Consider the following 23,699-nt stretch of genomic DNA (forward strand, 5'->3'; position numbering starts at 1 on the left):
TAAATGAATAAATAGATCAATTTGCACCTTTCTATTTGTGCGGATTGTGGGGTATATACATATTATCATAGTTTCTTAAGACTTTCTTACTGGTTTTGAATATGATTTATGTGGCATGTGGCTAGCTTTTAGTTCAAAATGAATATGTTTTGATTGAAATCTGTTAATGTTTTTAATTAAACTTTACTTATTATACCATAAAATTATCATTACAAGTGATATAAATGGCCTAACCTCAGGAACTACTGCATATCATAAATATGTCCACTGTTGGATGTGTATGTGATCCCTGAGTGGTATTAGCTTTGTATTTCAGGCCAAGCTGGGACGGAACATTAGTAATATTAATGTAAAGAGTATGTCTTTGTTAACAGAGCAACTTTGGTGTGGTTTTTGTGTCCTGATATATTAAGGAAGCTTAAATTATTTTTACAGCACTAATACCGTTTAAACTCTTGAATGAATGTAATTTTTAGTTTTATACCATTGAAATGCTTTATAAATGAGAAATTTTGAAAGAATCAGCCTTAGGCACATGAAACCGAAAGAGTAGAAGAAATTCGATTACTGTGGCGGGATCACGGGTGGCCGTGAGGCTAGGCGTTGCTACGGTAAGGCAAGAAACGCAGTTTCGAATCCTGCCTCGTGATCAAATTTTTTCTATTCCTTCAAAATTTCTCATCTTGAATGAATGTCCGAATATCCTGGTGAATATGCGTCTGCCGATCCTAACCAGGCTATAGTCACCAGGTCATGAATATTTTGCCCACTACCTGCAATTTATATTTTCTAAAATAAATATCATAATTAAATGTTAAACATTATTGTACATATATCATACTCATTTATTAAAACCACACTAGCACGTAAGACATGAGTGTTTTGAATAATTTCCAGTGGAGTTATGCACGGGCGAGGGGTGGCGGGGTGTGGGCGTAGCGCGCTCTCCCTCGCACGAATCGGTGACCACGGACCTGTCCCTATTCAGTGTCTCGTCGGCCGCGTCTGACGCTAGGGTGCTGAAGCTGTTGGCTTCGAAGGTGAGTTGGTTTATATCTATTTCGGCTACTGATTTTATTGAAAGCAATATAGTATAGTGTGGATTTCCGAAGAGTGTTACTTGGAGATTTTTTTAGTAGCTTTTGAAGGTAGGCCTGAAAACTAAATAGATGTATATTGGTTATATTGGACTAATCCCAGACATCCTAGAGAGGTTGAATTGAGTTGGTTGGTGAATAAAAAAATGAGAATTACTAGATGTATGTTGTGGTCCACAAGAAGCTATACTATACTGATAATATAAACCTGAAAAGTTTATTAGTATGAATGCACAAATGTCAGGAACGTCTGTACCGATAAAAAAAAACCCCTGGGTGCTTAAGCAACTATGGACTATCTATATATACATCACGGGCGAAGCCAAAGCAAACCGCAAGTATCTTCCAGTTATTATAGTACAAATTTTATAAATGAATTGAATTTGTTTTTTTTAAGGAATGTACTGAATGCGTAAATTAAAAATTTCAGGCCGGCCAGGGTCCAGATCCTTCTCTGAGGGTGGCCAGCCCCAATCCTGAAGGGAAATCTATAAGGTATGGTGCATTGTAAGTTTCCTTATCTCTTTTGCTTTTAAAAAATAACTACATGACAATAATTTAATTTAAACAAACTAAACTGCCTTCAAATTGTCAGAATTGGATCAAATGTAATCATAAAAATCGGTTCACTGAGTAAAAAGTTAAAGAGGCAGCAAACAAAGTTCAAAATTATTTTTTATTTAATTATGGTTCCGTAAGTCCGTATCCCGTAGGAATATCGGGATAAAAAGTTGCCTATGTGCTATTCTAGTTGTCCAGCTGTCTACGTACCAAATTTCATTGCAATGGGTTCAGTAGTTTTTTCGTGAAAGAGCAGCAAACATACACATGCACACACATCCATCCGCACAAACTTTCGCATTTATGATATTAGTAGGATGGATTTTGTTTATTTATATTTGTTCTATGAATAATAATAAGCGAAAAGTAATCCAACTGACTGTTTTAACGCACTAAAGTCCTATTCTTAAAACGATATATAGAAAGTTTCATTCATGAAAACATTAAGTTATATTTAAAAAGAAAGAATAAGTTATATTTAAAAAGAAAGAAAATATTCAAACAAAAACTTGCTAACCAATTACCAACTGTAGAGATGAAATCTCTTACAAACTTGATAAATGAAATGATATCCTTCCCCCAGCCTCCGCCGCGGCTCCCCTGCAATTCCCCTACAAGGGGACGCGTGCCGCGACCTGCTCGCCGGGTGCGCCGCCCTTTGCGCACAGCTGGGGCTTCGCAGGTCGTTCAGCGCTGGCGACGTGTCGGCCTCCGCCCCCGCCGCGCCTGTGAGATGGTGAGATAGCGATATGCACATTTAGAACTTCCATTGCATGCAATTATGTCATACTAGCTGCGCCCCGCGGTTTCAGCCGCGTAAGTCTGTATCCCGTAGAAATATCGGGATAAAAAGTTGCCTACATGTTTTTCCAGTTGTCCAGCTGCCTACGTAACAAATTTCATTTCAATCGGTTCAGTAGTTTGAAAGAGCAACAAACACACACACACACATCCTTACAAACTTTCGCATTTATAATATTAGTAGGGTATCTGCATTACAATTAAACATCTTCGTTATATTAGTATTGCATTTCGTTTAATTATAAATTGATCATGGAACCAGCCTTACTTAAAATTAGTGCATTCAAGCAAACAAAACATAAAACTTTGGGTTTATATTTCATGACAATCAATCAATCAATCAATCAATCAATCAATCAATCAATCAATCAATCAATCAATAAATAAATAAATAAATAAATCAATCAATCGATTCCAGCGCGACCTCAGAAGTGGGTTTGTGCGCGGCGCTGGAGGCCCTCACGCTGAACGCGGCATCAAGATCCTGCAGCACTTGGGTGGCCGGTGAGATGGAAATGCGCTACTTTCTCATTAGAATCCCATCGATTTCGGATTAGGAATGTCTTGTGAATGTCTTGGGATAAGTTCTCTTGTGGTGGTGTGAAATGATGGTAGAATTTTTCGCCATACAAATGCAATCATTAATGATTCTTCTCTACACGAAGGTCACCCACGTCTTTTGGGGGGAGGGAGTTAAGTATTTAAGTATTTCCTTCGTTTTTGGGAAAGTCGATTAAAAAAAAAAATTCTATCCTATAAATGTTAGCCGAAACGGTTGAGCACTTGAGTTTTGAGCTTAGCAATTTGCGATTAATTTAACTTTTCATTTTTTATCATAATTATCATAAAGACATACTGTAAGACCCAAAAAATAAGAAGAATTCAAATATTGCCATATTAAGAAATTGTAAATTGAATAGTTCACACTATAGGACCTCAGCAATTGGAAATTGGAAAAATTTCATTGTTGCCATATTGCAAAAAAAAAAAAATTAAATAGTTTTAAATGATAGCAACCCCGTTTCAGTAGGTGGATCCCAACTGCCGTCTCCCCAACGCGCCCATCCGATACCTTCGGTTCAGAAAACCCTGCCAACGGATAATAAAAGGGTAAATATATAATATTTATATTATACTAGCTGCGCCCCGCGGTCTCACCCGCGTAAGTCCGTATCCCGTAGGTATATCGGAATAAAAAGTTGCCTATATGTTATTCCAGTTGACCAGCTGTCTACGTACCAAATTTCATTGCAATCGGTTTCAGTAGTTTTTGCGTGAAAGAGCAACCAACACACACGCATCCTTACAAACTTTCGCATTTATAATATTTGTAGGAAGTAGGAAGGATTAGTTATAGTTATTAGCAGGAAGCATATAAATTACTTGTCCGCGATGGACTCCTAAACTGCTCAACCGATTTTAATCAAATTTGCACACCATTGAAGTTACAATCATACTAATATATATAAACGAGAAAGTTTTTAAATATGCGGATGTATAAATGTTTGTTACTCTTTTACGCGAAAACAGCTCAGCGTATCGGTATGAAATTTGGTACAGTGATAGATTATAGTCTGGATTAGCACCACATAGATATATTTCATATTTTCCCGGGCAAAACGCGAATGTCGCCGCGTGTAACAGCTAGTTTAATATACAATTTAACGAATTAGAGATTTAAATAATGTATTGAGTTTTTTTTCTCTCAGGTTCGCCAGAGTTACATAAAGCGCCGTTTGCTGACCACCTATCGAGCGCTGGAAAGAGTCTCGCAGTCCGAGTTTAACTTGGACAAGCTGGAGGTGAGTGAGTTAGTGGGCGATTGAGTTAATGAGTGAGCGAGCGATTGGGTTGGTGAGCGAGCGAGCGATTGGGTTAGTGAGTGAGCGAGCGATTGGGTTGGTGAGTGAGCGAGCGATTGGGTTAGTGAGTTAGCGAGCGATTGGGTTAATGAGTGAGCGACCGATTGGGTTAGTGAGAGAGCGAGCGTTTGGGTTAGTGAGTGAGTGAGCGATTGCGTTGGTGAGTGAGCGAGCGATTGGGTTAGTGAGTGAGCGAGCGATTGGGTTGGTGAGTGATTATAGTGAAAATATAGTAGCATTGTAAAAATACAATACAAAGAGTAAAAACTCTGTTTTAATACGCCTTCATATATTCACCTGTATGTTTATATGGAACCGACTCCTTGATGCATAACTTGGACTTTAAATGGACAGATTTAATTCAAACTTTGTAATTTGTTAATTTGTTCAAGTTTTCTGTCTGCTATGCTATTTTTTTTTTACGTTTTTCAGGCGGCAGCCGTGAGCGCAGTGAGCGCTGTGGCCGGCCCGGGACCGACCACACTGACCGTGCCAAACAAACACACAACCTACGTGCACCCAGGTAGGAATATCAAGATTCCCGTTTTCTCCCAAGGGAGCATTTAATCAGGATATTAAGTATCCTATCACCCAAGTCTATATACCAAATTTCATCAAAATCCGTTCAGTAGTTTCAACTTAATTATTGGAGAAACATCCAAACAAAAAAACTTTCACATTTATAATATTCATGTGATAATAATTAGCAGGGATATATTTATTTATTATGTTATTTGCAGAAGCAGCACACTTGGCTCTGACTGCCGCCGATTTAGAGAGAGAAAGGGGTCGTCCATTGTCCAAATACGAACGAAACATGATGATATTCAACTGGCTGCACACGCTCGACGAAGCGGCGCCATTTTAATTCTGATTCTGGTATTCTGAACGGTATACTAGACTCTGGAATGTATTCTAGGCCGTTTACCCGATTCTGGAATGTATTCTAGTCGGTATACTCGATTCTTGGATGTATTCTACGTTGCGGACAGTATTTTTTGTTTGTTATTTTCAGTGTTTTATGGAATACGTGCCCGATTGTATTATTTTTATATCGTGTTAGTAGCGTTCTGGTATAATAATTATAATATGTAGAATACAGAACAGAATGTTTTCAGTATTCTATATTATGGATGTCGTGTTGTGTATAAAAGCGCCTAGTTCTATAATATTCTAATTAATAAATTCGTATAAAATAGATTACTTACTATAGACTATTTTTGATTTAGAATATTCTGTTTGTTCCTAAAAACCACTGTTGGAATATATTATGATTATATTATTTGATTCTGGAATGTATTCTGACATATTCTGGACAGTATTCTTGCTTCTGAATATCATTTTTAATTTATTGAAATATTAATTTGATAACAGATTTAAAATGATTTTTTTAAAGATGTTATTTAATCGTCCTGCTGTGATTATGGTAATATTTAATTTAATACAATATTTTATCTGTAGCTCAAATATTACTAAACAAGTATATATATGCAATTATCTTACAACTAGCTGCGCCCCGCGGTTTCCCGTAAGTCCGTATCCCGCAGGAATAAAAAAGTTCGAAATAAAAAGTTGCCTATATGGTATTCCAGTTGTCCATCTATCTACGTACGAAATTTCATTGCAACTGGTTCAGTAGTTTTTACGTGAAAGAGCAGCATTTGATTCAAATGAATTCAGTGGTTCAGGCGTGAAACAGTGACAAACAGACAGAGTCACTGTGACATTCATAATATAATTAGAGTTTATTTAAACGATAGCCTCAAAATAATACGTCTCGCTTCGAAAGATAGGTTGTGTGTATTTTACTTCTAGTATTATTAATTTTACATCAATTAATTATATGAAAGCTATTTAGGATTTATTTAAATATGCAATGAACGTTATATAGAATTGGTAGTCCTCGATCTCTTTTATTGGTTTTTATATTGAAATCTATTTATTTAGATCAGGCTTAAAATAATATTATATTAGATAATAACGCGAGTTGAGACGGATATCCGGTCTATCCGATGGTCATGAAAAAAAACTCATTAATTGTTTTATTTAATTAGTATCACTAAAGAAATATAATAAGATTAAGATTTTTTTATCGCACAAAAGTTAATGTACGTAATAGATTATAATTAATTAATCACTACTCATATAGGACTAAGGACGAATTGTGGGGTACTAGCTGCGCCCCGCGGTTTCACCTGCGTGAGTATGTATCCCGTAGCAACATCGGGATAAAAAGTTGACTAATTCCAGTAGTCCAGCTGTATATGTACCAAATTTCATTGCAATCGGTTCAGTAGTTTTTGCGTGAAAGAGCAACAAACACATACGCCCATCCTTACAAACTTTTGCATTTTTAATATTAGTAGGATAGGATAGGATTAGTAGGATATAATGATGGCTCTATGTTTCTCCGGATATCCGAAGTCCCGGATATCCGGTAACCGGTATCCGGATAAGACTGGTATCCGTTTCATCTCCAGTAATAATGCATAAGCAGAAAATAAACGGCCACTTAATAAAATGATCCATAGCTTTTATACGCATTTTTAGCTATAATAGGAATAAATTTTAACCGACGTCTCCAAAAAAGAGTGTGTTTCCCAATCCGACTGCATTTTTTATATTTGTGGTTTAATTATTCGATAATTCTGTGTGTGATTTTATGTGTTTGATATGGAATTTTAGAATTCATAGTGTTATCTTGGGACATCGGTCACTGTTATGTAGTAAAAAAAAATAATTATATAAAAATAGGTACATATATGTATCATAGTGTTGAACGTCCGCCATTTTTAACCAACTTTCCACAAATGAAAGTTTCACATTTATCGCTGTGTTTTTGTTGTGTACATGATATAAAAATGCTATAGCTGTCTATTTTATATGAACGACAGTTCAGCATGTCTAGACGATTATTTCTATATATTAGCAAGGATGAATCAAAAAAATCCAAAGATTAAAACCTGTTTTTTATTCATTCTTTTTTGTAATTTTTTTTATTAAAATTATGTGTGCGATTATTAATTATGTTTTTATTAATCAAATTACTTGGTTTTATCATAAGACTTAAGATCTCATAGAAATATCTATTGCTATATTATAGCGATATATAGTTCCTAATAATTTATTCTACTGCATTTTCTTTTAATACGTCCCCGCGCATTGTACTGACATATCCAATAGTCTAGACACGCATTTATAGGTCTAGATTCTAGAATAAATAAATGAAATTTAGATATATATCTAGTGTGGGCTGACGCTACCTGCGGTATTAGGGTAAATGAAAGTGAATTTGTCAGTTTGTATGTGTATTATTTTTGTTATGACAATGTTTTATCTATACATACTTATAATATGAAGCTAAAAGCGTAGTTCGAGATAAGAAGAGCTTGAGTGTTTGTTCGGGCTAATCTCAGGAATTGTTATTTCAATTATAATGAAGTCGCTTTTCACACGGCTATGCGTGGTCTAAAGGAAACGCACAACATTAAAATGTATAGTGTAATTTAAATCAGTGTTTTACAAAAAAACATATTATAATACAAGAATGATAATTTAGTAAACGCATAATGAAGTTAATAATATTGAAAGCTTTATATAATAGCACAAAGAATTTTTGAAATCGATCCAGTAGTTCTTGGGATAAGCGCGTTCAAACATACAAACTCCTCAGCTACATTATTTTTAGAACTATCGGTTACCAATAATAACATGGTACAGCGGATGTTTTTAAATTTTAGAAAAATACAATACATTCGTGCATATATCATTCTAATAGCCAAAAATTCAGTATGTCTTCGAATAATAATAAATAAGAAAAATAACATTATTACATATATTTTATTATTAAACACTCACGAAAAATAACTTAATCAGCTGTTTTATTTATAAATTAGGGCCTTAATTTTTTTCTCTGTAAATATAAAAATATCCCATTCTCTAATGACTATGATCTCATAACATATAATATATAAACAGGATATAGTTATATATATCGTTTAAAAACATCTGAGTGTGTTTGGAATAAAAAGTAATTAGGTGTGTTTATTAATAAATATCCGATATATATTGTATTAATATGGTTCGAAGATAGGGTTGGACTGTGTAATATAATATATTTGATAATATATGAGTATATATATTAGCAAAATACACATTATGATGTAAGAACGCCAATTTTCGGTTTTAGTTACGAACAAACTGTGTTTTATAAAAATATTTAAAGAGTAGAAGAAATTCGATTGCTGTTGCGTGATCACGAGATGTCAGATTTTTTTCTATTCTTTAAAAAAAATCCGTTTAAAAATCATCTGAATGCCGCATAATGGTAAAAATTCAACTACGCTTTTATTGATGTCCGTTTATAATTATTTAAATAATTTATTTATTGTTTTATTATTTATTAACTTGTCGTGCGTTAATACTTGAGTAATACTTACGCACTTTAAGTGACCAATGGTACTTTAATAATTCACGCCAATTAAGCATTTAAGCGATATATCGTTGCATACTTTTATTTGTCTCTATAACATACGTGAAGGAATATTAAATTATATTCCATTACGGGGTCCTGTAGATATGATGTGAAAGATAGTATTTTCTTGTGTTTGGTTTCACGCGAGTATTATACATTTAGAAATTAAAAACTTTTCAACGGATTTTAAACGCGATTTATTCATTATATTATTAACCCGACGTTTCGAACAGTCAGAACAGAACAGCAGTCTCCCCGTGACCACGCTCGCTGCAAAGTGTTCGAAACGTCGGGTTAATAATATTATAATGAATAAATCGCGTTTAAAATCCGTTGAAAAGTTTTTAATTTCTAAATGTGAAAGGTAACTGCAAAGAAGTTGGCCATCCAGTTTATGACCGTGAGAGACGTTGATTAATTTCGATTTTTTTATTATTTGATTTTATAATTATAGCGGTTTACTAGCACGGTTCATGAGATATGGCCTGGTGACAGACAGACGGATAACGAAGTCGAAGCAATAGTCTCCTTTTACACTTAGGGTACGGAATGATAAAATATAATACCAATTATGTTTTGGTGAATTCATAAAATTAATAATTATTATGATTAATTAATAATGAAGATATCAAATAGTTAAATATACCCTGTGCGTGTGTGCGTGGTAATGAAGGTTTATGTGGGTGTAAAACTCAATAATTGTTATTTGACTTTAATTCTGTGTACTATCTTATTTAATGAAAGTATTTAAATACAGTTTTATTTAAGTATTAATTTGATAGAGAAGCTTTTTTATTTTGTGAGAATTTGAAAATAGCATTGTGTTATTTCATTTCAGATAAGATACCTTAATTTAAGCACAAATCATTGTGTTGTGATTCTTGGTTGATGTGTTATGTATGTAAAAATGTTATATTAATAAATTATTTTATGTCAATTGTGTTTTTATTTTTCACTCTTGTGTTGTGCTATGTTAATACTAGGTATATTTAAGAAGTCGCGGACGAATTTTAACCAGCTCCCGTGGCCCCTACACTTAAGTGGCTCGACGGAACACAGTGGGGTTTTGGTCGGTAGGAATCCGACATAACCCACGGCTTTATCTCCGGAGGCCGTGGATATCTATGCAAGATTTCCCCACTTAAAAAAAAAGGTATATTAAAGAAAATAAGTTAATTGATAATTGAGAGCAGAGAGCCATAGACCGGCCTCACACAGCCGGAATGTCAGTCTGAATTCAGATACTGATTTTCGGTAGTGTGCCGCACATTCACATATCTTACGTTGAAAAAACAACAAAAAAAACATTTATAGAATTACCTCAACTGTCTCACTTTACAATATACACAATGGATATTATTTAATCCTGGTGATCCTAATGAGGATAATAACAATATAAACGCATAAGAATATACCGATCCTTATATCCTCCTAAAAGTGAACAAATTAAGAATTAAATCTGTCCGTTGAAAGTAGGTTAAATTCGGGTCCACATAAGACGGTTTTATTCAAAGTACAAACACACCGGATAAGCTAAAATTCAGCATCACAGGCTTAACAAGCCTCCGATGCTACCATTTCTGCAGCGTAACAGATGATTCATAATCTTAATTCTGGTGTGTGTTCGCCAAAAGAAATGTATAAAAAGATGTGCGTTCTGAATTCGTAATCTTAATTTTTCAGTCCGGAATTTAGATATTTTATACATATTTTGTCAGATCGATCTGAAAAACTAAGAATCACAAAAAGATTCTGTGTGCTTTCAGTGAAACATCCCGGTCGGTGAGGTCGTCTGTTAGGGCTCACAGTACTTTGACTTTACACATCAACGTCAACAGATAGCGTGATGTGTGAAAAATGGGACAGTTTGCTAAGTGAGCCTCTGACTGAATGACTTAATTCAGAAATAAATAGCTTACGTCTTTTATTATTTACACGTAAATAGCCAAAGGCTTCCGCAATTTTCATTACATCTGTGATACAATTTTACATTCAAAACAAATTATAATCAAAACTATCCTTCCAAAAAAACTACTGTACGATTTTTTGAAGAATACAGGATTATTTTTTTTAACATTTCCTGACGTTATGCGTATATAATTTAAGAATCTATAAATATAGTTAAATACAACAATTTAATAAAAATATTATTCTCTATCTGTAAATACAATTGTCAAAAAACAGAATAGGTGTTGTGTCAAAATCCTTATGACTAGTGCGAAAATAGGAAACTCAGTTCGATTTCTTCTCACGACAAACCCACTGAACCGATTTACATGAAATTTGGAATAGTCTATATTATCACATAAACATATCACTTTCGATTCTAGACAATATTATGTCTTCGACCCTCTTCTTATAATTGTTGTAAAAAGAGCGTCGAAATATAGTCCACTAGCCGCGTCCCGCGACTTCACCCACGTAAGTCCGCATCCCGCAGGAATATCGAGATAAAAAGTGGCCTATGTTATTCCAATTGTCCAGTTGTCTTCGTACTAAATTTAATTTTTGCGTGAAAGAGCAACAAACACACACATATCCTTACAAACTTTCGCATTTATAATATTATTAGTAGAATTTCAGAACCTCTGTTTTTTGGATAAATTCGTTCAAACAGAGAATAGTTTTACAATCACTAGATGTCGCCAAATCCCCAAGAGTATCTCAAATAAAAAACAAACATAGAAAATCAGATTTTTATTAAAGTTTTACATTTAGATATTTGATCACATACATTATTTAATCAAACCTTCGGAAAATCATATCCGTTTTGAAATCAAGATTCTGTGATCAAACAGAACACAAATTTATAATTTCTACAAACAAAACTTAAACCAAACATTACAAACATTTATTTTTATTACAGAGTAAGATGGTTGACACATATGTATTAATTAAATTTTATGTTATAGACGAATTTTTTGTCACAGATCTTTAAATACAATATAATATAGGCATTTTAAACTTTTAGTTTTATAGCTTTCAAATGCTTCATTATTGAGTTTTTTAATGGAAATTGTGCATGTTTTTCAAATATATTTTTGAGGATTTTGTGTCAGCCTTTGGTGTAAATATTTTGACGTTTAGTCGAGACAAACACAACTGCAATCTGAATTTACAAAAACCTTTATGGCCTATATTTATATATTATCTACTATATAAAAATAAGTCGAGTTTTCCTTCCTGACGCTATAACTCCAAAACGCACGAACCGATTTCCACGGTTTTGCATTCGTTGGAAAGGTCTCGGCCTCCGTGAGGTTTATAGCAAAGAAAATTCAGGGAAAATTTCAACAGAAAAACGGGAAATTCATTTTTCACATACAGCCATCTGGTAGCGAAACGAAGTTCGCCAAGTTTGCTAGTAAACTATACAATCGTAAATTTATATGGTTATTTAAAAAAATAAAATACAACCGTTTATTATAGGCAAAAGTTTCTGAAAATTATAAAATAGATACAAAATGAATTTAGTGTCATAATTCTTTAAATACAATACAATATAGCAGGCATTCAATTAAAAATATAATGAATATGCAATACAATACAATGCAATATAGAAACAAACATTTTTCGAGCCCAAAAAAAAAAAGACAATTCCAAATTTAAAATTAACTGACGGAAATCTTTAATTTATATTGGTTTATTCATTCACAATTTACAAATGAAAGATAAATACTCAATAATAAAAATAAATGTGTTTTAATTATAATTTAATCTACAGTTAGAGTGTTAACCGTAGAAAGCGTAAGCAATCGGAGAAAATATTTTACAAAAGAAAAATCGTGAATCTTAAATATTTTGAATTCAATTTACACTTACAACCAAAAAATGTACAATTTTGAATTACAAGTTAAATAAATTCGTGGTATGTACACGTGGGAATGAATCTTGTGTAGAAGGCAAATTTTTATTTAAAAATAATAATATTTTTTGCTGGGAGTATTCCTTTAATTAAAAACATGGAACAAAAGCAGTCGCGCTATACATCAAATGCGACAATTAAATGGTTTTAATAAAACTCCCTCGATCAGGTAGTACAAAATTAAAAAAAAATCCATCACAATCGACTTTTGACAACGACTGTTCCGGAAGTCCGTTTAGAAAAAAAAACCGTTACTTTGTGGGCATTCTTTTAAAATGAACACTAGATAAAAATGGTATATGGTAATTTTGAAAATTTTCTGTGATAGTTGTTCAGAAACAACCATAGGCAATTGATTCATTCGTTGGGGCAGATGTTGTGACAAACTGAATGGAGTCGATTTTGCGTTGACGTCCTATGCTATGCGTGCCCCCCCGCGCGCCGCGTGTGCTTATATAAAATATCACAAAAATGTAATAAATAACATTTGTATATGGGCTATTGAGACTACCGTAGCAGAGTGCTGTGTTTTTACACATATTTCAATGTCGCAAGTTCCATAAACGAAAATTTAAGTCACATTATCTGTGATCGAATTAAAAAAAAACAAGTCACAATTCTAATTTCGAAATCTGTTTTCGAACCTTCTTTCAAAACGCCGTTTCGTAACTTAAACAATATCGAGATACATGAAGAACACAACACTCTAGTCCGGCAGGCTTGAACTATTGTAACTGTGGAGGATAGGGGGAGGTGGGGGGTGTATATGTGTATAAATATATCATCTATTGCTGTGTGGCACGTCGCGCGGGAAACTTGAAACCAAGGCACCGGCCGCTTCAGTCTTATAAACGATCGTGTGAGCTATTTCACTTTGAATGAGGGTAGTTTGACCAGATGATAGGCTTTTTGGATAGCATTCTGACGTAGGATATACGGAGTCGTCAAATATACTTTTCCTTAAAGCTGAAAAACGACAGATGTTTGGTTGTCGATAGACTATGGCCTCCTCTTGAGAAACCAATGCAATTTTCCATAAAGACAGGTTAAAATTATCGATGTTGTTAAAGTTAACGCAGGAGATATGTCCAATAGCATGGCTTAAAGTACTTGAATCACCGGTCAAACTGATCACATAGTGGCGACAAACCAATAGGTACTGCCGGATAGCTTCACAGACCATAAAGTCTCCACAGAATCGACTCCACCCGGTTTCTTGGTGCGCAAGGCGCTGAACCGGACACCGTGCGGGCGTTAGCAACGCACGGGCACTGTAAGACGGGCTTATACTAGACTAGCTTATGCTACAAAACTACAGAAACAGCTGATTTATTAGCATTTGATTATACGCAAGTATGACGAATTGATCTAGTTAAAAATCCGTTATATTACATGGCAATTTGGAGTAGTTATTAATACACACGGCACATAATTTACTCTGTTGACATTTAATTACTCAAACAAGTGTTCTATTCTCGAAATGATACTTATGAATGAGCTGTAAGAAAGAGATTTTTGATCTGATAGACATTATCTGTAAATATACAGCAATAATATCACACGGCATGTTCAAAACGGAATTTTTGAAAGATAATATTGGCAATAGATAACTTCAAGTTCCATATAGGTTTTTTAATATGTGATTTGAATCTTTTTCATCACAAAATCATCACCAGCACTATAGCATAAGAATCTGTGTTAAAATCAATAACTTTCATATCAATTAAAAGCTCAAAATGTAAAGAACATCCAGATGTATGAAGTTGTGGAATGATAAGCTGTTTCGTGTAGTTTTGCAATTAATATTAACATTTTTATTTACAGCTATGACATTATACTTTATTTTTTGTCTGTTAGGTTTGTGATATCATTAAATTAAACATCCAAATATTGTAAAAATATTGTATGCGGGATATTTAAAATAAGAAATCACAAGACACCTCATCATATCATTTTATACCATTGTGAAAGTAATATTTTAAAGGTACTTTTGTCTGGTCTAAAATTCAAATATGCTTAAACAAAATAAGAGTGTAATATAGAAGTTTTGTATTGTAAAACAATATTAAACCAATAATTTTAAATCCAAATCTTCCAATATACGGTAATTGCATTAAATATTATAGAAAGAAATAGCTTAAATCTGTTTAAAATAAGTAATATTTGTTTGTGAATAGTTCGTTAGGTAACATTCTTTGCATTTTAGTTTTGTAAATATATCACAGCTGTAACTAAAAATATATTCGAATACAAAATGGAAAACATGTATAACACTTAATACTAAACATTTTAAAACTTGTCCCCGGAGCTAGAACCTGATTTATCGAACAATAAACGTTTATAGCCATTTTAATATCTGACTCGTAACATTATTCCCATATTCAAGTTCAAGTTCAAATGGGGGCCTATTTCAATTGTATTCGATCGAAATAAGAACAGGTTTAACCAGCTATTGGGACAAGCTTTAAAACTATCACATAGCATGTAAAAACGACCCTGGAGGTCAAAGGTTGTGCGATACCGTTATGCCACGAAATCCAATGGCCTGTTGAAACCACCTTTCCTGTTCATATACTGTCTGTACTTACGTTTAAGGACGACGTGAACCTCGCCCTCTACGTTACCATCAACTTTTTTACCTTTCGTAGTGTCGAAGCCACAAAAACCCATCACCTTCAGCATTTCCTGTTCCTCGGGCGTTTTTCCCTCCAAATCAGCCGGCGTGACTATGGGCCGTTCCACGTAACTCTTCTTCGCTTTTGGTACGAACGAGGTCGTTGGAGTAGGTGATGCTGAGCGGGAACGACGCCGCCTCGGCGACGGTGAGCGCCGCCTTTCGCGCTCTGGTGACCGACGGCGGCGTTCCAGTGACCGCGAGCGTGATCGAGTGCGCTGTCTGCGCCTGTCGCGATCACGACGGTCCCGTCTTTCGTCACGGTCACGCCGCCGGGGACTAGGCGACCGACCCATTATAACTGAAACACGCAATATATAATAAAAATCTTCATTAAATACAGAAACCAGTTCATTATTACACAACACTCACCTATTTTTAGTCAACAGTGTGTAAACTTTGTAAAATAAAAACTAAAAATTAAAATAACAGTAACACACAACCTACGCGCACGCCATTTTTGGAATGAATGACGTTTTGAATGATTAACTGAACGTCCAAATGTTGCGTTCCATTCCACGCATAGGTGTTGCTTCGGGCACAAAGTATGTGTTGCAATTCGGGTTTCAACTTATATCAAACGTACACAAATACTGTATATATAAATCAAAGTCGCTATTCAACTTTATTGTAAATTATTTTTTTTGAAAAAACATTTTTTAAGCTATTACTAGTAGTTTTAATTTTTATGGACTATTTAAAAATGTGCGTGGAAAGGTTTTAGAAAATTAACAAATGTTGATAGCAATTAAAAATACAAAATGTATAAATTTATATAGATTATAGATATTTTATGAATAATGATATTAATTCTACATCTTTTGATAAATATAATCTCCCAATTAAGTTCATCTAAAAACTAGATATATACAATAATATTGTCGGTAATATATGCTTATCTATGTATCGTAGTTACATGAAAAAAAGTATGGCAACATTTATTAGTGACCTCTAGTGACTATATTGAAAAACTTTTCAACGACAGCGACATCAGCGCTTCACTGCCGTCCTCGGTGAAAAAAAGAAACAGATGCCGACATCGATCTTTGGAAGCGGCACGGGCAGGCCTCTTTTTTATGTATGAAAAAGAAATAACGCGCTTACGCGTAATGTCGGTGGTGCTAGTGCATTAAAACATAAAAGAAAACGATCTGTGCGTGTATCGTTTGCAATATTATGTCGTTTGTGTGCTTAGTGTAAGTTACTCAGCTACTCAATAAGTGAAGTGATTTTGTGCTGTGACAATAATTTATCGACTTATCGCTTCTTGGACTAAGCTGCCGGTGAGTATCTCATTAATATTGTTGCTGTTGAATAATATCAAACGATAACAGAATCTTATAGGATGTGATGATTGTTTAAATCACACAATCATGGGTGTGGTTTCAGGAGTCGTAAATTAAAATGGGTCGTTTTTTTTAGCCTCGACCGCTGCATAATGACTAAGACGCTATATTTCGGGATGATTGTCGCTTGCTGCGGTAATCGACGTATTTCCTTTTTCCTTCCGACATATTTACCTGTACATCGTACCTGTATATCGTAAGTGTTTAAACGGTCGACGATTGTACGTGCTCTATTCAGGGTTTTGTTATTCATTACGTTTTTTATACTTATATATTGGGTGTGACACTTCAATTGCTTGTTATCTACTTCAATAGCGGTGATGTCATACCTACCTAGGGCGCGGGCTGGTGATGCAACCCGACCCATTTGCAATGACCACTCTATGAAGATTTCTTTGTCCATAGCAAGCGTATTCGATTTGGTCGGTTAATCGGCCCAGAAACTTGGTCAATCTTATAGATCGTAGGTACTCGCTATCTAGAAATACGATTGAACAGGGTTAATTGTAAAATTGCTTGATCGCTGCAGAGCTTTGTTATTAAGTATTTACTGAGCATTTAAAAATTAAATCTTGTATTGAACAATCAACGTATTTATTTAACTATTGTTATCTTAACATCGTGGTGTAGTTCAATGTATACAGATAAGATATACCTATAATATTTTTGTATACTTTGATAAACTTACGACATTTTCAACATTCAAATTTAGATTGGACTAGCTGCGCCCCGCGGTTTCCCCCACGTAAGTCCGTATGCCGTAGGAATATCGGGATAAAAAGCCTTTGCCTATATGTTATTTCAGTTATCCAGTTATCTACGTACCAAATTTCATTGCAATCGGTTCAGCAGTTTTTGAGTGAAAGAGCAACAAACACACTCACATCCTTACAAACTTTCGCATATAATATTAGTAGCTAGTAGAATGTAATATTGGCATTTGTGCTTAATATTTAATAATTTAATTCCTTAGAATGAACTATGTAAATTGTCATGTATAAAGTTTTTGAACAATTAAAAAAAATTTTATATATTTTTTAGTTTGTTTGAATTTGTTTAATTTGCATGTAGCTTGTAGGATATAATGTAATTATATTATATTACAAAAAAATTTTTACCTCTATATTGAACAACTGATATTCCAATTAATATTACATGAACTCTGCAGAGTTGGTTGTGAATTGAATAAAGAAGGAAAAGCTTATTGAAATTAACCCAAATTTTCCTGTTTTGTATTGCCTGTATGTTGTTCATACAATAGTATATATAATAATATATATGTATTCAGTCACTCAGGGGTCACATAATGAATGAATTAATGTATTAAAATTCTTCTTTGTATTAGAAAAATACATAAAATAAAGTTGTACAAAGAACTAAAGACTTCACTGCCTTTAAATTAGGAAAAAAAGATCCAACTAGTGAGCAAAAACTCGGCAAATAATATTGAAAAAAAGAAAAAACTTTATTGAAATTTAATAATAATTACATAAGTACATATTCCAAAGACAAATATATCTACATACTTTTTTAATGATGTAACAATTTTAGTAATTTCTCCAGTATTTCCATATATTATCACATTCAAACGAATGCCTCAGCTTTATATTACTTGTATAGTTGTTTTTGTGATAAATGATTTATGCTAAGGTTTTATGATTTATGCTTCTTTGAAAAAGCAGTGGTGGCTCAGTGGTGAGAACTTTGGACTTCAAAATTGATAAGTCGGGGTTCGCACTGCTTAAAACGGTGGAGGAAAACATCATGAGGAAACCGGCATGTCTGAGAATAAAAAATTCAATGACATGTGACATCTGTCAATCCGCACTTGGCCAGCGTGGTGGATTATGGCTTGTGTCCCAGCAATGGGGACATATATATGGGTTGATGATGATTACTTCTTTACTGGGAAAGAAATTGAAGTAAAGAGCCCTCTTCCTTTGTAGGATAGGGGGCAAATGTATTTTAATTATTTTTTAATTATCTCTGTTTTTCCTGTCAAATACTTCATTCTGCCAGAGAATTTTTTTACCAGTCCCCACGGGGAATCCAATGAAAAAAATTTTTGAGAGACGGTAATGTCATAAAAATAACCGTGGTGTGTATATATAGGTATAGTATCTTTGTTCTAGACCCTTCTTCTGTATATCTAATTCTAATTCCCGCACTAACTGACCTTTCTAATTGTTTTATTTTTATCACCCCCACAGATGACACTTTCTATAAATATATAATCACAAATGTATGATGCATAAATTGTTGGCTGGAACCTGCGGCTTGACTTGAGTTGGCTTAAATATAGTTACTATGTGTTAATTTAGACTATAATTTCTCTGTGTGTGTCTGTGTCCATTAGAGGTTTTTGTGTGCAAGAGTAACAAACATTCATACATTCTTCCAAAATTTCACATTTATAATACAAGCAGGCTGAATAAGCAGTTTTTAATTAAGCGAGTTACATATTGTTTTCGGCCTTCTATTGACAACATTAAAATTATTGTTATTATTGAGGTTGATTGTTTAATTTCTCATTATATGTTACACTTAACTGTCCTTATAATCATGTCACATCATCTAAAATCGATGTTAATATTATGAAGTTTGTGAATTTATGAGTTAGTTATGTTGTAGGAATTAATCTCTGGATCTACTGAAGCAATTTTGGAAAATTCTTGTACCAATAGAAAACAATGTTAAGTCTCAGTACCATGAGCTAGACATTTTATCTCGTCTTTATCCCAGCCAGAACCTGGATGATTGGCTTGAAAGTTTTAATATTATAAGTATGAATTGAATTACAAATATTGTAGTAGACTATATAAATTAGAATTTGATAAGTTAATGAATTTTATTGTTACACATGATGACCGTATCATAAACTTTGTGCATCTGTTAAATGTCACTGGTTTGATAGCCTGTTTTAAATGCAGAAATACTTTTGTGAGTAATTACATATATTAAATAAGCACATTATGAGTCTCCTACAATCCATCACTATGGAAAACCTATGACACTTGCACGTGTGGGCTTTGTCATAGGATTTTATTATCTAACTAATATTAGAAATGCGAAAGTTTGTAAGTATTGATGGATGAATGGATGTTTTCACGCAAAAGCAGCTTATCATATCTGTATGAAATGTGGTACCCGCGTATCACGCAAGTAATGCCGCGAGTTACAGCTAGTAAAGTATATTAACATACAATTACAGTTATATATAAATAGGCGTAGATATATACGTAAACATTTCCTCTAGTAAAATTTTGGCCAACCCATCACCTCTTAACCTTGAAAGATAATGAGAGCAACAGAGTTCTTTATCACTATGTAATATTAATAAATGTAGACGATATCACACAAGTTTTATACTCGCTTATGCATATGTTTGTTCTACATTTAAACTGAACATGCCCAAGTTGGTATCATGTCAAAGTAATCTAGCCGCATATGGAATTGAGATATACTTTATTGAAATGTCAATATTACATTGGGTTAGAATTTTCAAACACACTAGACTTTTTTTACTAATGTAAACTTAACACATGTTTATTAATTGACTCTTTTAGAGTTTCACAAAGATATGTTAAAACAGTACTCTATTAATAGGACTCCACTGTCCGAATGTCTGTCTGTCCATCTATCACCAGGTTGTAACTCACTGTATTACTGTTGCTGCCATGGCAATAAACAATACAAAATCTTAGATAAGCATTGTCATGAATTGTATTTATGATCAATGTCCTTTGCAGTTGCTCTCAAGCTTATCTGTATGGAACCCTTAGGGTCGCGAGTCCGTCCCACATTTGACCGATGTTTTTAACTACAATTATTAGTTATAGATTGACAGAAGTCATACATAATTTACATTGCCCCAGAGGCCGACAATTAAACATTTCAAACATTTCATTGTATATTAATTGTGATTTGAAATACTGCCATGATAATAAATAATAAATATGATAAGCCTCAAGTGTCCATTTTGCATAAAGAGAAAGGGAGGAGGGAAATAATCAACTCTGAAACAACCCCAACTACTCGATGAAATTTAACAGCTTATTTTAATGGGGCCACCAAAAAACTTCAAGTAGGGATCTAGGTGAACCACACAAATCAAATACTGCCATTGTGAAACCTGCAAAGTTATTTTAAACTTTATAAATACATATAATCTAAACATGATTGCTATCACAAAAAATACATGGTAACAGGTTTTAAAAGATGACGGCTTGGACAAAAAATTAATAGCTAACTTGGGTTACACTAAATTTGGTGGATTTGTTATTTAAATTGCTTTTTATGGTATGTATACCTTATTTTTATTATACCACTGTTGAAGCAGTTTATGATGTTTGAATGGACAGATAATTCAAACTTTGTTCAATGTACTTCTCAAGGATCGGTGACAATACATTCATATATTTTTTTTTATTACCTGGACACGGATTCAATTAGGATTAAATAATTTCTCTATATACAAGAGCTAGACGGTCAAACACTAAATGAAACAGCTATCATATTATGTATTTTCTTCAATTTAAAGGGCAAGTGTGAGATTTAAGATGAAATAACACAATTACAGTGGATATACGTGTCAGTGTTAGGCAAGCCATACACGCTACGGTCTGCCGGAAAGGTCCACCTGAGCAAGTATGCCTGCGCAGGTAGACCGGAATGTGTGTGGGAATAGACCTGTGCAGTTTTTTGAGCCTGCGCAGGCGACCGGCGCAAGATCGAAAATCAATTCTTTCGAGTGACGCCGTACGGTGTACCTCATTATGCGTCATCGTCCTCATTCGATGCCATCGCAAAAAGAGTGAAGAACTGAAGACCGCTCCGGTACACCGGAATGTCCCCATACACGCTACCAATGTTTGGTTAACCTGCACAGGCATAGCTGCACAGATGACCTCTACGGTAGACCGTAGCGTGTATGGCTTGCCTTACGCTCTCTTTTATGACAATTTTCCTGGTTTACGTCACTTTATGACTGCGCATGGCGCTACGCCAACAGACGCCCGTGGGATTTATGATTAGAGGAACTCAATTTGTACATGATTTTCGATGACGTCCTCTGCGATTTATATAAATTGTATTTGACAATATTTATTTATTGATTTTTTTAAATATTTACACACACACACACACACACGAAAGCGTTCGCGTGCGCGCACACGCACACGCACACACAACGCCCTGCGATTTTTATATTATGACAGGGCGTGCGTTAGTTACAAAATGTATAGCGTTTAACTTATTTATTTTGTACGATGAAATTAGGAACAAAAACGATACTTTTTGAGACTCGAGCAACGAAACGTTTTTCTTTAAGAAATCATTAATCATAGTTAGAATAGTCTTAGAAAGATGGAATTATCTAGTTTTGGAGTTAATTGATTTTACCCGGTGCAGCATTATTCACAGCCGTTTATTATCTCCGCATAGGTAGATAGTTTTTTCCTCGACTTTACCAGACAGAGGGTAAGGTTTTTCGAATCTACAATGTGTGCAAAATGTAAATTTATGTACATATGTAATATTTCTTTGGCACGCTCTGTAATCTGTAATGATGAGGGTTTGTAGCGAACTCGAGAACTTGTTTATAACACTGGCTACTGGGCATATCAAGAATTAGATGATATTTACAAAAAAAAAAACGAAAGCAAGTAATAATTTCTTAGAGCTGGCCCTTTTTTATAAACATTTTGGCTGATAAATTTTTAGTAATACTAAAACTATGGCAATGAGTACTATGGAATAGCACAAAGCATTTACAAATAGACCGTCGCGAAATATTTCGTTCACGCAAAACGACTGATTCGCTATGGATGAAATTTTGCGCACAGACAATTGTATAAGCTGGATTAACCGATTTGCACATGTTTATTCCGGTCCCAAGTGGGCGAAACGGCAACTGGAATTGGAAATGTCTCATTTATCTATATTCTATTATATATATATTTGAATGAATTTTAAGATTGTGTTTGTTTGGCTGATGGATGTATCCAAAAACTGCGTGAAAGAACTAAACGGTAGAAATCTGTGTATTGTATGTGTTAAACACGAAATTTCACTTGACTGGCATTCGAAGTATCGCTCGATGACGCCGTAAAGCCCCTTAGGGAATATACGTTTAGCAACAGGTGATGCTCCTGGGGTGGAAACTTGTGAACATTGCTCCGTCAACTCTGCATCACGCATTGCAAGCAGCATTTCCTTTTCCTCAATCAGTCATCAATCTTTTCCTTATCCTCTTACCCCCAGGAAAAGCGGGCATGCTTACCATCGGGCGTACCACCAGCTCAGTTGCCCGTAGAGGCGTAAGGTCTGCAATCGACCTTACACTTCTCCAAATGAGCATGGGCGGTGGTATCGCTTACCGTCAGGCGACCCACCAGCTCCTTTACCGACGATGACATAAAAAATACATACCTACTAACATACAATGACACAATCCTCAGCACTCATTCCGATCACGGTCTACTGCCTACCCAAAGGCCTGCCAGAAGGGTGGAGGTGGAGCCAGGCGAGTGCTTGCTTCGCGTTTACTTGCGAGCAAATCTCTTTGATTTATATTTTCAAAGATAGATATAGCCATTGCCAGCGATAATATATTGCTATATATAGCCGCAGTCGGTAACCCATGAACTCTATGATGTTAAAGCACATATTTGCCCATGTCATGGCCACCCCGAATCAAACCCCTGGCCCCCGGCCAAATGGGGTCGATGCGAATTACACTCGTGTTTAGTAAATAATATTATTCATAGATTTCGTTTATAAATAACGACCGATATAATCTAGTTTCGATTAGTTTCATTCGAAAGTAGACTTTGTAAATGTTATTAATATTATAGAGCTGAATAATTTGTGTGTTTGTTTGTTTGAACGCACTAATCTCAGTCACTACTAGTCCGATTTGAAAAAATTCTTTTAGTGTTAGATAGCCCATTTATTGAGAAAGGCTATAGGCTATATATGTACCATGGGCGAAGCCGGAGCGATCCGCTAGTTCTTATTAA

At 34.5% G+C, this 23,699-nt stretch overlaps 3 protein-coding genes across 6 annotated transcripts in view; 2 read left to right on the forward strand and 1 right to left on the reverse strand.

Moving 5' to 3' along the window:
* The first annotated feature begins 691 nt into the window (after positions 1–691).
* Positions 692–5,789, forward strand: LOC119838876. The gene is made up of 9 exons (XM_038365018.1): positions 692–707; positions 898–1,040; positions 1,528–1,592; positions 2,242–2,394; positions 2,878–2,963; positions 3,490–3,569; positions 4,169–4,261; positions 4,754–4,844; positions 5,062–5,789. The coding sequence occupies exons 1-9, from the start codon at positions 692–694 to the stop codon at positions 5,187–5,189; spliced, it is 855 nt and encodes a 284-aa protein (XP_038220946.1). The 3' UTR covers positions 5,190–5,789.
* Positions 5,790–14,739: 8,950 nt separating this feature from the next.
* LOC119838922 (U4/U6.U5 small nuclear ribonucleoprotein 27 kDa protein) lies at positions 14,740–15,811 on the reverse strand. Its single transcript, XM_038365064.1, has 2 exons — positions 15,707–15,811; positions 14,740–15,635 (listed from the first exon to the last, which is right to left on the reverse strand). Exon 2 carries the CDS (start codon positions 15,628–15,630, stop codon positions 15,184–15,186), a length of 447 nt encoding a protein of 148 aa, XP_038220992.1. The 5' UTR covers positions 15,631–15,635; positions 15,707–15,811; the 3' UTR covers positions 14,740–15,183.
* Positions 15,812–16,350: 539 nt separating this feature from the next.
* Positions 16,351–23,699, forward strand: part of LOC119838924 (protein hu-li tai shao) — a 77,671-nt gene continuing 70,322 nt past the window's right edge. For all 4 annotated transcript variants that reach the window (XM_038365066.1, XM_038365068.1, XM_038365067.1 and 1 more), the window contains exon 1: positions 16,351–16,617. The gene's annotated coding sequence lies outside the window, so the exon portion shown is untranslated. The remainder of the gene's footprint in view (positions 16,618–23,699) is intronic.

This window comes from Zerene cesonia, unplaced genomic scaffold, assembly GCF_012273895.1.
Source record: "Zerene cesonia ecotype Mississippi unplaced genomic scaffold, Zerene_cesonia_1.1 Zces_u006, whole genome shotgun sequence".
NCBI lineage: Eukaryota > Metazoa > Arthropoda > Insecta > Lepidoptera > Pieridae > Zerene > Zerene cesonia.

Excerpts from the sequence above, each read along its gene's own strand:
- LOC119838876 (XM_038365018.1), top strand. Across the intron at positions 3,570-4,168 it reads TGCCAACGGATAATAAAAGG|GTTCGCCAGAGTTACATAAA; the intron begins GTAAATATATAA and ends TTTTTCTCTCAG. Across the intron at positions 4,845-5,061 it reads CACAACCTACGTGCACCCAG|AAGCAGCACACTTGGCTCTG; the intron begins GTAGGAATATCA and ends TGTTATTTGCAG.
- LOC119838922 (XM_038365064.1), bottom strand. The coding sequence starts at position 15,630 with ATGGGTCGGTCGCCTAGTCCCCGGCGGCGTGACCGTGACGAAAGACGG.